Genomic DNA, 16,630 nt, shown 5'->3' with positions numbered 1-16,630 from the left:
ATCAGCATGCCTGAGGTGAGAAGTCCACAGCTCAGCAAGGCCAGTGTGGCACAGCTGTCCGGGATTAGCACCAAATCCTGGACTGCTCTGCACAGGGATCACACGTCGTCAGCTTCACAGCTGAACCCTGCCCACTCCGGCCCCTCACCCCTCATCGGCCCCTCCTCGCCAGCACTCACTCCCTTCTCAGAGGGAAGGTGGGACCCTGCCTCTGCCCTGGCAGGCAGGGGAGGGGCTTTAGAGTGGGAGGGGCAAGAGAGGTCAGAGGCACCCCTGGTGAACAGCCCCACCCACAGAAACCTGGGAATCCCTCGGTACAACACTGAACAGAGGAGACAGACACAGAAGGCTTCCCTCGCCAACCCCTATGGCTCTGCCCAAGGCAGCCTTGGCCTAGAATTACCTTGTCTTTAGGCCACCCAGGCCCTTCCCTCCAGATGGTTCCTGTCCTTGGAGAGACAGAGGCAGGAGGGCCAGATGGAGCCCCTACAGCTGGGAACCCTCAGCCCCAGCTTCCTGGAGCAGCACGCTCCTGAGGCCCCCCAGCTGTTAGGAATCTTGTCACCTATCCCCCCCCGACGCACACCCCAAAGCCCCTTGCTCTGGGCCACACACGTCCCCCCACCTGAGCAGGGGCTGGGGGGAGGAGGCCCCAGCACACCTCCCCATCCCCCAGGGTCATCCAGGTTCCTGGCTCTGCCCTAAAACTCGATCCACACTCCCATCCCTGCCTCAAGAGGGAGGCCACAGTGAGGAATCATACCAAAACCCCTCTCCGGGGAAAAGGCTTCCTGAAGGAGAGGACGGGAGGAAGCAGAAGCCGGGGGCCTGGGTTGGCTGAGTTCCTGTGGCCATGGCTCTCCCCAGCCTCCCAGTGGGATGGGCAGTGCTGGGGTGACACCAAGTTGGGCCTTAGCACTAGGTGGGGCTGGCGCAAAGCGGGGTGGCGTGGGTGCAGGGAAGAAGGGCTCCCCAGCACACTGTGGCCCCTCCAGACTCCCTCCTCTTTGATTCGCCCTGCTTCTCCCTCTCCCGCAGTTACACAGTGACCTAGAAAAAGGCCGTGGGTCGGGGCGCCGCTGGGCCGGAGAGACGACCCGGAGAGAGAGGGAAGGGCAGCCTCTCCGCTCAGATCCCGGCACCCCTGGGATAGCCGCCGGCCCCACCCCGTGGGCTTCCAGAGCTGGAACGGGAGTCTCTGAAAAGCTGGGTCTGTGGCTGAGCGCAGCGAGCCCGGTCAATACGACGGTTTCCAGCCCCTGCGCCCCCAGTCCCGAGGCGCTGCGGCTCTCATCTGGGCGGGCTCTCACCTGTGTGCGCGCGCGCGCGCCAGCATCGCCGGAGGGCTTCCCGCTGCAGCCGTCTGGCGCTGGGGGCCGCTCCCTCGAAGTCGAGCGTGGAGTCCGCGGGCCGCCGGGAGGCCGCGACCCCCGAGCGCAGCCGGGCGCGCCTTAGGAGTCATCCTCGCCTCCGCTGGCGCCGCCGGGCTCTCCCTCCCGGGACGCGCGCAGCTCTCGGGCCAGCAGCGCCGTCAGACCCTGGGCGCGGAGCAGGAGGCCGGCGCCCAGGAACAGGAGCCCGCAGAGCACGAGCAGCGACAGCACGCCCAGCACCGCCGCCTGCACGGCGCGCGGCCCCTCGGGGGGCTCCGGCAGCACCCCCGACTGGTTGCAACAGGAGCTCAGCCAGGCGGCCCGGGCTGTGACGTCCGCCTGCGAGCCGTTCATGCTTCACGCCGGCTGCCCAGAAGTGCTGGGGACCGCCAGATGTGCGGGAGCCCGGGGCCGGCGGGTGGGCGGCGGCCGCGTCAGGGAGGGGCCCAAGGGGCGGATCCCAGGCGCCGTGCGACCCCACCCCCTGCGTCGGAGCGCTCAGGCCCTTTCTAGACAAAGGGCTCCTCCAGTGTAGCTATGGCCCAGAATCCCAGGGCCGGTTGTTACTTCTCGGCCCAAAGGCCCACACAACCACGCACGCACCCAACCGGCCAAACCCAGGAGTCCTGTCCCCAGGGCTCTCCCTCCCCCTTAGCAAAGGTCAGGAGATAGCCCTCCCTCAGAATCCCGAAAAGATCTTCCAGACCACATCCCAGGTGCTGGCAGGGTGCTGCCCCCGCTGAGCGGGACACGGGACAAACAAGGGCCATCCCCACTCCTGGGCTTTCTGTCCCTGGGCCAAAAAGGTCAATACTGCTAGGTGGCCCAGGTGGCCACTGGGACAGGAGGCAAATGAGCAGCCTCTAGACCCTTAGTGATCATAGCCTTCATCATGCATCATCCCCTTGGGAGCCTCCTGGGGCTGGACAAGCAGGCCAGTGCCTCCTTGGTCCCAGGGGAGGGAGATGGAGGGCAGGAGGACTTTAAGGCCTGCCCCCATTCCTTTGCTCAGGCCCCAGAGCTCAAGGAGAGTTACAGACCAAGGGGAAAGCACAGATTTGAGTCACCAGGGCTCCTGTCCTGACCTTGAGTAAATCAGTCCCCTACCTCCGGGAAATCACACCACCAAAAAGGGATGGAGATGTTACTGAACTGCCCACTAAGGGGAGCTTGCTGCCAACTGGGTGTCCCACAGCCAAGCCAGGGTGGGAGACTGGAGCAGAGCCTGGCTGCAAAAAAGTAGAAAGTCTGGGGAAGCTGGGATGGAGGAAAGATCCTCCCGCCCAGGTCTCCTGAGAACTCCTGTAGCAACCCTGAGCTCGGTTTAAAACAAAGTCACTGTCGGCAAACACCTGACTCAGCCAACTCCCCAGAAGGGATGAGCTGATGGCCTCTAGGAGGAAAAGAAGGTCCCCCAGACTGCAGCAGGCCAGCTAGGGTCACACCTCATCAAGGACTTGCTGAGAACTGGCCTTCCCCATCTCCAAACCCCTGAGAACCTCCTGAGTTCTCCAACTCCCCAGTGCCCCAGAAGTCAAGGGTAGGACATCAGAAAACCCCTCATGAAATAGCACATGGCCAAGAGTGGCCTGGAATGAGAAAAACGTGCAAACACTTCCTGGCCATCCTGGCACCTAACTGCTCCAGGACCATGGACAAGACCCCCAGCCCCTTTCTCCCTTAGCACAGCTGCTTATGTACTGCTCATTTAGTTTGGTTAGAACTGGCACCTATGTAACAAAAGCATTGTAAAATATGGAAGACTAAATCAATGAAAAGCACACAGTGGAGTTCACTGATTTTCAGCATGCTTGCCTAGAAATGAGTGAGTTACCAATGTCCTAACAACTGGCGAGGGCCAGCCCAAACTGGAAGAAGTGTTACCGGACACCAGTCTCAAGGTGGCCAACCTCTCTCCAGAGAGAGAAACACCAAATCAAATGAGCTTTCTGGTGCAAGTGGGGGCCTGTGTGTGCTCTATGAAGACAGAGGAGATATTCTTTGGGGTCATCTGAAGGAAGACCAGATAATATAGAAGGCAGGGATGTCATAGTTTCCTTAGGAAGGGAGGAGAAATAGCACAGTCATATCCGAAAGCAGTAGATCCTGATCTGTGTCCTCATTCATGGGACTGACCATGGTCACACCTGCTTATGTGAATGTCCAACAAAGTACAAAATCAATCAGCTTTAATCTATCTTTAATCCCATCCACCCACTCCCCTCATCTTGGAATACTGCCCTCAACACACACGTGTGTCCTGGCAGGTCTGCTATAAAAGTGTTAATGTTTCAGGGCAGAACACCAGCCAAGGGAGAGATGGCTCAACCCAAACTCACATTCTCGACTTTATTCACCATCCTAGTGACGGCTCTTCTGTACAGTGTAGGAAAGGGGACCCCCACCAGGGGTGCGGAGAGACAGTGTAGGCCGGACTTGACCATCAGTGAAGGTGACAAGGATGACCAGAGACTGGCAACCACACAACAGGAAGCCAGGGGTGGCCCTTCCAAGTCTCATCAAAGACCCGGAGCGGGTTCCAGAGCCCCAAGGGCTAACAGGGCCTACCAGTACGATCCCCAGAAGCCAAGGTCCGCAACCATCAAGGAGCGCCCAAGGCCCAGCGAGGCCTAGAGGGCCAGGGTGTCTTTGATGAGCCTGCGCATGGTGGTGGTGACGGAGGAGCCCAGGGCGTCGGTGATTTGGAAGGAGATCTTGTAGAGATAGGGCTGCACGTCCCGCAAGCCTGTGTCAAACACGTTGTCCACCTCCGACTGCGTGGGCATCTTGGGCAGGTACTCGTGCCGGTTCATCACCTCCACAATGTTGATGATCTTCTCGCAGAGCTTCTCACCCACCTTCTCCCGGCAGATCTGCCGCTCCTGCTCCGTGGCCAGGGCCACCACGTGCACCTTGACCGTCCACACTTCCCAGGGGATGCACTCGTCTGAGAAAGGCCAGCGAGACTTCTTCTTCTGATAGAACTCCAAGGACATCTGCCCCAGCCCATCGCCCCCGGAGTTTCGCAGAGCATCCTGGGGAAGGAGGAGCAAGAGTGAGCAGCCAAAGCCTCCGAGGGGTTCTCGCTCTGTGAGGGCCTGCTTCCTATGCCCCAGGGAACTGCTCTCCTAGCTTCTTTAGTCCTTCGGGGAGGCCAGGGAATGAGACCCGGAGAGTAAAGGATTCGTGTGAAGTGCCACAGCAAGCTGCCGGCCTAAAACTGAATGGTTCAAGCAAACAAAATCCGTGTGCTCACCCAACTCCTCCAGCTTTGCTCAGAAGTGATGTCTTTAAGCACATATTCTGAGCCAGGCGCTTTGCACACACAATCCTGCTCGCTCCTCTCAACAGCTCTGTGCGGCAGGTATGTAACCTCCATTTTACTCAGGCAGAATGAGGCTCAGAGTCACTGGCAAGTCACCCTGCCAAAGTCCCAGGCCAGTGGATGACGGCGCCAGGGTTTGAATCCAGATTTCAAAATCTTTGCCTTTCAACTTTACAAGAAGGGCCTTCCTTCTCCTTCCACAACCCCGCCCCTTTGGCCCTCATCCTTCAGAAGGTTCTCCAAAACCACCTTCTCTCCAACGTCTCCTTCTCCCCAGGCCAATTAAGCACAATCCTACTTCATTCACTCAATGACAACGTAAACTCACAGCCTCTAAAGAAAAGCCCAGTGATCCTTAAATAGAGAGACAGAAGCCAAGGAACCGAAGGGGGACAGGAGGGGAAGGACAGACCAGACCTGGAGCTTCTCCCTCTTCTCCTCTGAGAAGCCAATGGGGCCACCTGGTCCGATAAATCTGCCTGTCCCCCCCGTGGGGTGTGGCGACCCCACACTCCTCCTCCTAGTGCAGCCGAGACCCTAAAGCACCTTTCCGAGTCAGGGCCAACCCAGAAGGTAAGGATGCCTCCCTCAAGTCCTTAACTGCCCATCAGGAGTAAGTCTCTCCTTCACGAACAAACCAAGCTCGTGTGCCCTCAGCTGACAGTAATGACAGCTGCCACTTCTATAATGCTTCCTGTGTGCAGGCTGTCAAGCACTTGGCATATCTGACTCATTTAATCCTCATGGTGCATATATACCCCATGAGGTGGGTACAATTTTCATCCTAAGTTTACACACAGGGAAACTGAGGCTGGGAGGAGTGGACTCACTTGGCCAAGGTCACACACCTGCTGGCTGGTAGAGCCTGGCTCCAGAGTCTGTGCTCTTACGAGTCCACTGTGTTCCACGTGCCGCTCACAGGCATCCGGAGGACAGAGGGCTGAGTACCGCTGCCTCCCTTTGAAGGGGCACTGGGAAACTCTTATGAACTTGCCCTTTCTGGCCTTGGAGGGATGGGGGTGGGGAGCCCACTGTGGCCTGGGAGAGGGTCCACCCCCTGCAAGGATCACACCTCTGTGGAATGGAAGTCAGACAGACAACCCTCCTCCTCTGACCTCAGGGAACACCTTAAGAGAAATTCCCTTGGTTACTTTAAAATTTAAAAATATGCACTCATTGAAATAGTGAAACACTGCAACACTGAATGAAGACAAAATAAAAATCACGCCTCCATTCCCACCCCGAGGTGACCAACATTAGCAGACTGCCGTGTCCCTTCCACCTTTCCCCTCGCCCCTACAGGCACACACAGACACGTGCCACGCTGCCCAAGAGACACTCCACTTGGACGCCCACTGCCTGAGCCCAGCAACCCTCCCTCTCAGGGAGTTTCATATAAGAAAGGCCCAAATGCGGAAGCAGAAGCAGAGGGCCATCAGTAGAGAGAGCTGCAGGGTCAGAGAGAAGGTCAAGAGCACAGGGGCAATGATCACCCCAGGGGCCCTGACCGCCAATGCTACGAGGGCTTCCTGCTCTGCTGCCTTGTATTTTTACGAGGTCCCCTCACCTCCCCGCCCCCCACCAAGCCCTCCTCACCCACAGAAGCTCTGAAAGTGCCTGTGCCTTAGAACCTGCAAGAAGCCGACAAGTACACGCAGGAAGGGCAAGCTGTCCCGGCAGCAAGCCGGGGCGGGGCGGGGCGGGGACGACACTCAGGGGCCACCTGCCGCCCGCTGCGCCCCACCTTACCCTGAACTCCCCGACGACCTTGCGCAGGGCGCGGTCCAGCTCCTCAGAGGAGACGCGCACGTAGGTGAAGTCGATGAAGTCGCAGTCAACGTCCTGGGTGCCCACGGTGCCGATGGAGTAGGTGCCCTCCTTCTTGTAGTGGAACTTGCCGGTGCTGCGGTGCAGGAGCACCGTGTGCAGCACTGCCAGCATGGCCTCCTCCACCTGCCGCCCCTCCACCGACACCTCCAGCACCTCCGAGCGACAGTTCATCTTGCAGCCGGTGGCCCACGCCGGGGTCGGGGACGAGAGTAAAGACGGGGGAGCTTCGCCCCACCCGGGGACCGCCCTGCAAAAGGAGCCGGATCAGATGTGGACACCTTCTGCATGACCTGCGTGTCACCCGTTCACTTCCTTCCAGGCCCAGCCCAGCCCCTGCCGCCGCAGCCCGTCTCGGCACTGCGCAGCACGTGCTGGCAGAGAATCACAGACTCTCGGCATCAGAGAAGGGGAGAGCCTCAAAGTTACGAGCCCAAACAACCAGCCCAGGCCTGAATTCCATGACGGTATGCAGTGCGGTTTACAGCATATGCTCACTGTGCAACACCTGTCAGCCCCTGCCCTTGAGAAGCTGCCAGGATGGAGGAGAGACAGGCAGGTAAACATTACCGGAGTGGTGAGACTACACGGTGGGAATAAGAAGAAAAGGAAGATTGGAATCTGATTTCCTGGGATCTTGAATGACCAGATTAAGGCATCTGGACTCTGTCCCGAGGGCAGTGAAGAGTCAATGCATCACTGTCCGACACTGAATCTGTGCATCAGGAAGTTAACTCTGGTTGACAAGCAAAGAATGGCTCGTCACTATTTTGGGGTCACAGACTGCTCTGAGAAGTCAGTGAAAGCTAAGAAGACTGGACTTGAAAACCTGACTGACACATACACACCAAGTCTCACGTTTCCATCCACAGACTGAGGTAAAAACTTGCCAATTTAAGGCAGAAAGGGCTGGGCAAGGAGTCCAGTTAGAGGCCACTATACAGCAGTGACACAGAGACAGTGCAATGAGATACAGGAGAGTGAAGTACAGAGTGTGGGGTTTTCACGTCCAAAGGGCCTGGGTCTGAATCCCAGCTCTCCTATATCTTGCTCTGTGACCTTAAGCAAATCATTCAACCTCTGAGTCTATTTTCTTATCTGTAAATATGGATCGTTATGAGGATTAAATAAAATAACACATGTAAAACACAGTAGAATAGTGGTTAAGAGCAGTGACTCTAAAGCCAGACGGCCTGGGTTGGAACCCCAGCTCTGCCAACTGCTCACTGTGTGATCTTGGGCAAGCTGCCTCACCCCTATGTGCCTCAGTTTCCCCAATCCATAAAAAGGGCATATTCACAATAGCTACCTTGAAAGGGTCGTCTCAAGGACAGGATGAGTAAGTATCTGTAAAGCACTTAAAGCAGTTCCTGACAAGTAGTATTAGCTGCTGTAATTATTTCATTGTCATTGATGAGAGATGACGCAAGGCTACAGGACAGGACTGGTAGAGGGAGTGGGAAGGAAAGAAGAGACTTGAGGGCTTCTCTGGTGGCACAGTGGTTAAGAATCCGCCTGCCAATGCAGGGGACACGGGTTCAAGCCCTGGTCCGGGAAGATCCCACATGCCGCGGAGCAATGAAGCCCGTGCGCCACAACTACTGAGCCTGTGCTCTAGAGCCTGCGATACACAACTACCGAGCCCGTGCGCCACAACTACTGAAGCCCATGCGCCTAGAGCCCGTGCTCCACAACAAGAGAAGCCACCACAATGAGAAGCCCACGCACCGCAACCAAGTGTAGCCCCTGCTCGCCACAACTAGAGAAAGTCCGCACGCAGCAAAGAAGACCCAACATAACCAAAAATAAAAAAATAAATTTTAAAAATTAAAAAAAAAAGAACAGACTTGAGAACCAGAACTTCATCAGTAACTGAATATGAGCCCAGCAGGAGAGGGATCAGTCAAATTTCTTAGCTGAGAGGGTTCAGCCTACCACACCTCCCCTGACAGAGAATTCACTACCTCTCCCAGCAGGCCATTCCGTCTTTTCAAAGCTCTACGCAGTGATTCCCTCTATGGAAGGAATCTGTCTCTTAGTGCTTCAAACCACTAAGCTTAGTTTTGATATCAAGAGCCACGCACAGAATAAGTCTCACCTTTTTTCCACAAAGGAGCCTTTCGGATATTTAAAGGCAACTCTTCCATCACCCCCTTACCCCCCCGTCTACAGATTAAAGGTCTCCAGTCCCCATAAACATGCCAGCTTGACATCACATCTTATATCCTCAGGTCTGGCAGCTCTCTTCAAAGTGTACTGGTCTGTCTCTTTGTCCCTGAAGACAGGGCAGCAGTCCATGGACTGCTGAGAGATCAAGCTGGCTCTGCCTCTCGCTTGGCAATCAGCCCAGGACTACCTGTATTATCAGTTATCTTTTCACAGGTGTTAATCTTGACTGATCTCTCCAACTAGGCAGACAATTCCTTGAGGGCAGGGACTGTATCCTAGTCATCACTGGAATCTCAGTATACCTGATTCCTAGTACAAAGTGACTGCTCAATTCATCCTGATGCAGGAATTGTTGCTGGGTTGGTTCTCTAGTCTAACTCCATCCAGCAATTTCCATTTAAAGATTCCCAGCTCTGGTCCAGCTCCCCTTTCTTCCAAAAACCCCCTCTTGTATCCCCTGCAAACCATCAAACAGGCCATCCATCTCTTCACTTTTGCCCCAAACCCAGGCTCTTCCCTCATTCTCAGCGCTACTCTAGACTCCACTTCTTCAGGAAGTCAATACTAACCAACCTCAGCCTCCTTCCCAACGCGGCCACCTTTCGTCTGTGATGAGCTTGTCTGCTCCCTCACCCCCGACCCCGGTGAGCAGGGGACTTCTCCAAGGCAGGGCCTGGGAAGTCTCGTCCCTTCGGTGTCCCCAAGGCCCAGATCTGCAGAGCACAGGGGCAGAGGCTGACTGATGCCTTCTCTGAGTCAGGCCGGAGCCCAGGGTACCCTCATCCTCACCTTATGCGGAGAGGCTGGAGCGCGGGTCCCTCAGGCTGGATCTTGCCCTTCCTCCTCCTCAGGCGCAGGTACGCCCTCCGCAGGTGCGATCTCCGCAGGTACGCCGCAAACTCCGCGCGCCCGATGAGCCGCAAGAAATGGGCTGAACGCAAAAACACACAGTTATTCGGCTCCGCATCAAGAAACCCCGGCCGGACGCAGGAAGCACTTCCCGTCCGAGTCACGTTTCTCCAGCCACCAGTCCCGGCGAACCTCCACGGTCCAGGGCTACGCGGGAGGAACGGACTCCTCCAGGTCTCGGGAGCGGCGCCCCGCGCCCAGCCTGGCCGGTCCCGGGAGTTCGAGGCGCGCCCGCGCTCGCACAGAAGAAGGGGGGCACTCGGCTAGAACGGTCCCCCACCTCCCCGAATCGCCGTCCTGGACCTTCGGGCCACGCAACCACCCTCCCCGCGGGCGCCAGATCACCTCGGCAGGAGGCGGTGCCGGCGCCGGAAGCCCTGACCCTCCTCTGCGAGCCTGGCCGGTCCCACCTGCTCCATCGGCCTCCGGCGGGGGCGCGAGCAAGGCTGGCCGAGCCCTGACACTAGTGCAGCTACCCAGATAGTTCTACCTCCACTCCAGAGGACAAATAGACTCATACGCTGCTCTATAATTTGAAAGCTACCTTTTTCTGGATTATCTGTCGGCTTTTAAGATTTGATGGTAAGAAGTATCTCCCTCATTTGGACGAGTCCATTCACTCCCACCACCGAGGATGTTGTGTTTCGGCTGGAACAACTCACTTCCGCCATAGAGATTAGAGGGAAGGAGGGGCCTGATGGGCTCTGTGCTGCCTCCCTTGGCCGAGAGTAGTCATCGGCGGCGAGCCACCCCTGGAACGGAGCCCCAAGTCTGGGCTCAGAGTACTGGAAGGGGCATCGATCCCCCAAGATGAGGGGCATGCCATTTGGAGAGGTGCCCTGGAGATGAGCTCACACCAGTGTTCTGAGTGAATGGCAAAACTTTAGCTTGTTCAATGTGCATGATAGACAAGATCCCCGACCCCACAAAGATGCTGGACAAAGGGGCTTAACCTTACTCCGTTATCTTCACACAGGAGCACTTCTTGGTGCTCTGCCATGACGGATCTGGTGACATTTCTTGTAAAGCTTGTAATTGTGCCATTGCCTCTGTGTCTGCCTCTTGATGTCATTCATCCATTCTGATTTTCTCCTCTATAAATGGGGTCTGGGGAAGGAGAAAGCTGCCTGCTTTACAGACCAGCATCCTCTTCTAGAGCCTGGACTTAACCAGAAGGGAATCAGGATAAAATATTGAGAGGGGAGGATCTGTAAGGAGCCAAAGGAGGGGGACCCAGGGAGGTTAGAACCAGCCCCGGGGAGGGGGAAGAAACAGAGCCTAGAGACTTCCCTGGCGGCCCAGTGGTTAAGACTCCCCACTTCCACCGCAAGGGGCGCGGGTTCGATCGCTGGTGGGGGAACTAAGACCCTGCATGCCCTGTGACCAAAAACAAAAAACAGAGCCTAACTTCCAGAGACTGCCAGTGAGTGAGGGGAGTGAATGACCGCTCTCTGTCCCCTGACACACTCATCTCAGGGCCCTTCACTGCCACTGTCCTGACATCCCCATCATCACCACTGCCAGTCACCGAGCTTTCCAAGGTACCACACCAGCACTTCACATGCACTAGTGCGTTGATTTCTCCAACTGCCTTTGAAAGTAAATACAGGTTCCCCCCAATTTACAGATAATGAAACTGAGGCTCAGTGATATGTAGTGATGTGCTGTGACGGCTAATGTTATGTCTCAAATCGACTGTGCCACAGAGTGCCCAGACATTTGGTCAAACATTATTCTGAGTGTGTCTTTGAGGGTCTTTCTGGAAGAGATTAACATTTGAATGCAGACTTAGTAAAGCAGATTACCTTCCCTAAGGAGGGTGGGCCCCATCCAATCAGTTGAAGGCCTGAATAGAATAAAAGGTTCTGACCCTCCCTGACTGCTTTCAAGATGGGACATCAGACTTGAAGTGAACTATCTGCTCCTCCTGGGCCTCGAGCCTGCCCGCATTTGGAATCGCACCATCGGCTCTCCTGGATCTCCAGCTTGCTGACTGTAGATCTTGGGACCTGTCAGCTCCCATAATCACATGAGCCAATTCCTCATAATATATCTCTTTCTATATATACACATCCTATTGGATCTCTTTCTCTGGAAAACCCTGACTAATACACTTGCCAAAGCCACACAGCTACTCTTTCCTCATTCTGCCAGTCTTTTTACCCACTCTCCTCCCTCCACACCTCACCTTGTCCCTGGAGCCTTTCCTGCCTGAGCCCCCTCACCTATCTTATCTCACATCCAGACACTGGCCAGTCCTTGCCTCCTCGTACCTCCCTGAATCCTTACAGGGCCATTCTCATTGCAACTCTGACCCTGAGTCCTACACACAGCAGGGTGGTCCTGTCAGGGAGCAAGGGTCTCAGCCCAAAAAAATGAGGCTGTGTGGAATGAATTCTCCCATCCTATGCCACTACTCCTGATGACCCAGATGGAATCATTCAATCATGCCACACCTGTGTAACTGTCCCCATGCCAGGCCGATGTCCTACCAAGGGGGACAAGTCACAATCCTGGCCCTCCAGAAACTCAGAGTCTCACAGAGGAAATGGACCAGAAGTTGTACCTGGGTGAGAAAACACAACCAATGGTATGAAAAATGGCAGCAGGCTTTGCAGGGGCCAGAAGGGGCCAGGATGGAAGCCACTGCTGTCATCCCAGAAAGACGCCTGTGGCCTGGAATAGAAAGTGACACATTCAGAGTGAAGAGGAGTCCCAAGCCCTGCTCTCAGCAAGCTGGGAGGTGACTGGGCACCAGTGGAAAACCAGGACGACTGCAGAGAGCACACAACAGCAACCTGAGGAGATGGACAAGAAGGGGGCTTGGCAATTCCACGAAGAAGTGGGGCTACAGGGAATTATGCTGGGGAGGCTTCCTGGAGAAGGAGACAGAAAAGAGCTGGAGAAAGAGGTCTCACTGAGGGCTGAGAGTGGGAACTGAGAGTTCCGAGGCAGGACAGGCCAGGACAGAGGGAGCTGACTTCTCAGCCAGAGTCACGGCCAGCCAGTCAGACAGGCAACTGGCGAAGGCCCTCTGAGGCACGTCTGCAGCAAAGGCTTTGTGGAGGGACCTCGAAGGCCAACCCAAGACCTTGGGAGTAGGCAGCTGGCTTCGCATGGCGAGTGTGGCCTCGGATGGCCCCGCCCCATCCTAGTGCGCCCAGGGGAGAGCTGAGCCCTGAAGCTGGCCCTGCAGGCCACCCCCAGCCACTCCAGAGCTGACCCCAGTGCGTCACAGGGAGTGACTCAAGCCTCTGCAGCAACAATGAGTGGGACTGACGTCAGGCTGGGGGCCCCTGACAGTGGCCAGCTTGGCTGTGTAGCCGGCACTCTGCCTGCTGACCCTCTAATCTGAGCCAAGCCACAGGGGCGATGAGGACCAGCTGTCCCCTTCTGACATCTGCCCCCTGGGATCCTGGGCAGGGGTTGCTCCACCCCCCACCCTTTCTGGATGTCACTCCCAGCCCCACCTCTTCCAAGGCAGAGGAAACGGCTGGGCGGATGAGAGAGTGGCAGAGAGCATGAGAAAGAGGTGGCTCCCAGCCCAGTCTCATCAGGCAGCCTCTAGACCTGGGCTGGGTGGGAGGTGGCACATCTGCTGCCCTTTCCCCTGGGATACATGGGGCTCTGTCCTTCTGTGATGGGGAAGGGTGGTGTGCCTCTTTCTCTGAGAAGATCTACGTGTTTGTCTCTCTGGCCAAGCTGGGGCGGTGCTTTATTTCTGTGTCCTGCCGGGGTACGGGGTCAATCTCTCCTTCCTGCGAGGTCTGTGCCTCTGTTCCTTTGGGAAGTGTGTGCACATCTGTTGTTCTTTGGGGCAGAGGATTCTGCGAGGCTATCCTTGCAAAAGAAGAGGCCTGTTTACCCACCCTTGGTAAGGGAGTCTCTCCACCTACTCCTGGGGGGCTGCTTTTCTGTCCCAGGTTTCCTATCGGGTGGGGTCACCTCTGTAGCTATTCTCATGGTACCCCAGTTACCTGGGATGGGGTCCAGGTCTGCTGCTTGGGCTACCCCAAGGCTGGGCGGGAGCCCGGGTGGCGGCCCTTTCCCTCTGATGTTCCTTGACTAGGGCAGTGACAGTCAGCACCCTGCCCGCCCGGCTCGCAGCTGGGCACTGCTCCCTGCTAACACAGCATGTACTGAGACAGGCCCCCCCCTGCACTCCCCTCCCCAGCCCAGCTGCCACCCCCGGCCCTCACAGCCGAGCTGGCATGATTTATGGTCCTGAGCCAGCACCTGGGTGAGACCTTGAGGAGACCTCAAGTGGCCCCCTGGCCTGGCAGGGTCAGGGCCCAGCAGGAGGCAAAGGGGAACCAGGGTGGTGGGCAGGATGGCCGGAGCATGGGCCTAGGGGTGGGGGACGGGAGGCAGACGCCGAGGCCAGAGCCTCCAGGGCCCCAGAGCCCTCAGAGTCCAGCTGGGGACCCTGGAATGTGCCTCCCGCCCTCAGAATGTCCCCAGCTGTGTGGGGAAGGGGATATTGAAGGGGTGGAGGGGGGTCTCCTCAGCCTTGCACTCCTTCCTGCCCTTCCCACAGGGGGCTGGACGTTTCCAAGTCCCACTAGGCAGCCTAGGCCTTACCCAAGCAGCCCCCAGCCCGGGGGCCCGGGCAGGGCTGGTGGCGGCCTGAGCCTGAAGCAGGGAGGGGCAGCGGTCCGGGGCTCCAGGGAGAGCAGAGCAGCCGCCGGCTGAGCTGTGGGGCTGCAAGGCCAGGCCCGGACAGGGAGGCAAGGCGGACGGACGGCGGCGCATCCCTTCAGCCTCATGTTCTGAGAAGGCCCAGCAGCCCTGGGGTCACTGCTAAAGTCAGGGGCTCGGCGGGGCTGGAGCTCATCCAGATTTAAGCTAAAACACGCTGGGAATCCTCAGCCCCAGCTCTCACGTGAGGGGACCCAGCAGTGCCCTCAGCCGGAACAGGCCCAACGCAGCTGCCTCACAGCCACGGAAGGACATCGCTAGACCTGCGGACCGTCCAGCCACCACACAGCAGCCTGCCACCTCTGACAGGCTGTCACAGGCTTCCCTCTGCGGCCACAGAGCCGGCTGCCACCCAGCCCGGCGCACGGACACTCAGAGCAACCGTGCGGTATCGTACAGCTCAAGTACCGGCTGGTTGCCTGTGACCTTCAGAAGCTTCTCGACTTCCTTGAGGCCGACCCTCACCACCTAGCTCCATAACCACGTCTGGGTGTAGGACGGCTTCCCCCATCCCAGGCCCCAGTGAAGGGCCATTGGCCCCTGCTCAGAGCCCACACCTCAGAGCTATGGCCCCAGTCACCGAGCCACCTCCAGACTGGGGAGGGGGCCAGGGCCTCTAGGCACAGGGCCCTGCGTGGGTGGCGTGTGGGGAGACAGGGAGCTAGGCTTCCTGGGTCTCCTGTGAGGACAAACAGCGGGATCTGAGGCCTTGGAAAATCCCGCCTGGGATTCCAGGCCCTGCCGGCGTCACTGCCTTTTGACTATTGTCCCCGACGGAAACGGCCCAGCCCCCGGGCCGCAGGGACAGAGCGGCCATTGTGAGGCCCCACCAGGCTCAATGCCCCCTTGTTCGCCCTCCTGGCCCCTAGCAAGAGTCAGAGGCCAGTTCTTCCAGTTGCTGGTTGGAAAGAAAAGGCCTGCCTGCAGGCTCCAGCCCTTGGGCAGGGCAGGGAGGGGCAGGGCAGGGCAGGGCTGGAGAAATCAGCCCCCCACCCCGTACCCCAGTCGCCGGCGTCCTGGAAAGGAGCCACCATCCATGGAGCTTCTTTCATTTACAGGGACAGGGAGACCTAGTGGTTAAGTAGTTAGACCCATCCAGCTCAGCCACTTAGAAGTCAAGTGACCTTGGGAAAGTCATTTCCTTTCCTCTGAAATGAATTCTCCTCTTTGGTAAAAACAATAGCTATTATTTATGGGGTGCCTGCTACATGGCAGGCACTGTTGGAAACAGTTTGTATACATTCATTCATGTAATCACTATTAGCAACTTTGTGAAATAGGTACAACTAATTTCCCCATTTATAGATGAAAACACTGAGGCACAGAAAGGTAAAGTGACTTGCCCAAAATTGCACAGCTAGGAAGAGCTGGAGCCAAGATTTAAAGCCGGGTAGTCTGGTTCTGGAGTCCTCGCTCTTTACCACTCTGCTGTGTTGCACGCTTTCCTTACAGTGTGGTATCGAGGGCTAGAAATAACAAATATCATATGAAAAGAACTTGGTGGACGATAAAGCATAATATGGGGTAGCTACTGTCATCACTATGGGGCCTAGATATCTATAGGGACCAAGATTCTCCACTGCCCCGGCCCATTCCCGACCCCTGGCCCCTCCTCAAACACCTTTTGCCTTCCCCCAGGGGCCTGCCCTGTCTTTGCCAAAGAGTGATCCAAAGGGAGAGGGACTCAGTCCAGCCACAGCTGGTGGGGGACTTCCCAGCAAGCTCTGCTCCTAACCAGAGTACTGCCACCAGACTCACCTCCGCGTGGAACAGACAGGAAACCAAGGCTCAGTGAGGGGCTTCTCAGAGAGCAGCGTGGAGCTGGGGGCAGGGCTGAGAACAGAAGCAGATCTCCCAACCACCCCACCCCTAGCCCCACCTTGCCAGGTGCTGGCGCTGTGATACAGGCTCACTCACGAGCTCTGGCGGGGGTGCCAGGGATGCACGCTTGGAAGTCCACACACTGCTGGCCGTGGCAGTCATCATGCACACGGCCCAGGACTCCCCAGTCCACCCCACGTGGACCCTTCAGAACAGAACCTGAGCAAGGGCAGGTGGCTGGGGACTCCTTGGGGAACCTGCAGACTGGGGCTGGAGTACCAGGGAAGGCCCTTGATTCGGTCCTACTGCAGAGCAGAGCCCTATTTTGTTCGACTTCCATCCAGCAGGGGCTGCCCTCATTCAGCCAGTTCCTAGGGGCTGTGGAGGTAGAGGTTCAGGGGTCCTGGGCCAAGGGCCCTCCTGGGTCATGAGGCTGGAAGGGCACTGAGAGCAGGGAAAGGGGCCGGACCCCGCGTGGCTACCTTGGGCCTCGGGTTAGGGTCAGGCT

The 16,630-nt window shown here is 57.3% G+C and overlaps 2 protein-coding genes across 5 annotated transcripts; both read right to left on the bottom strand.

The window, feature by feature from the left end:
* Positions 1–1,182: 1,182 nt before the first annotated feature.
* SMIM41 (small integral membrane protein 41) lies at positions 1,183–1,820 on the bottom strand. The gene has a single exon (XM_036865234.1). The coding sequence runs from the start codon at positions 1,725–1,727 to the stop codon at positions 1,452–1,454; it is 276 nt and encodes a 91-aa protein (XP_036721129.1). The 5' UTR covers positions 1,728–1,820; the 3' UTR covers positions 1,183–1,451.
* A 1,877-nt stretch (positions 1,821–3,697) lies between these two features.
* Positions 3,698–10,194, bottom strand: ATG101 (autophagy related 101). Of its 4 annotated transcripts, none has more exons than XM_036865230.1 (4): positions 10,148–10,194; positions 9,484–9,625; positions 6,448–6,775; positions 3,698–4,408 (listed from the first exon to the last, which is right to left on the bottom strand). In XM_036865230.1, exons 3-4 carry the CDS (start codon positions 6,697–6,699, stop codon positions 4,004–4,006), a joined length of 657 nt encoding a protein of 218 aa, XP_036721125.1. In that variant the 5' UTR covers positions 6,700–6,775; positions 9,484–9,625; positions 10,148–10,194; the 3' UTR covers positions 3,698–4,003. The 4 variants fall into 4 exon arrangements, with proteins under 4 accessions (XP_036721125.1, XP_036721128.1, XP_036721126.1 ...); XM_036865233.1 differs by lacking the exon at positions 10,148–10,194 and adding an exon at positions 9,949–9,965; XM_036865231.1 differs by lacking the exon at positions 10,148–10,194 and adding an exon at positions 9,736–9,942.
* Positions 10,195–16,630: the final 6,436 nt, after the last annotated feature.

The sequence above is a fragment of the Balaenoptera musculus genome, chromosome 10 (assembly GCF_009873245.2).
Source record: "Balaenoptera musculus isolate JJ_BM4_2016_0621 chromosome 10, mBalMus1.pri.v3, whole genome shotgun sequence".
NCBI classification, from domain to species: Eukaryota; Metazoa; Chordata; class Mammalia; order Artiodactyla; family Balaenopteridae; genus Balaenoptera; species Balaenoptera musculus.
The sequence above is the reverse complement of the archived record's forward strand: the minus strand, read 5'-3'. Positions and strand labels throughout refer to the sequence as shown.

Coding starts and splice junctions, on each gene's coding strand:
- SMIM41 (XM_036865234.1), bottom strand. CDS start 1,727: ATGAACGGCTCGCAGGCGGACGTCACAGCCCGGGCCGCCTGGCTGAGC.
- ATG101 (XM_036865230.1), bottom strand. CDS start 6,699: ATGAACTGTCGCTCGGAGGTGCTGGAGGTGTCGGTGGAGGGGCGGCAG. Junction 4,409..6,447: donor AGGTCGTCGGGGAGTTCAGG/GTAAGGTGGGGC, acceptor CTCCTTCCCCAG/GATGCTCTGCGAAACTCCGG.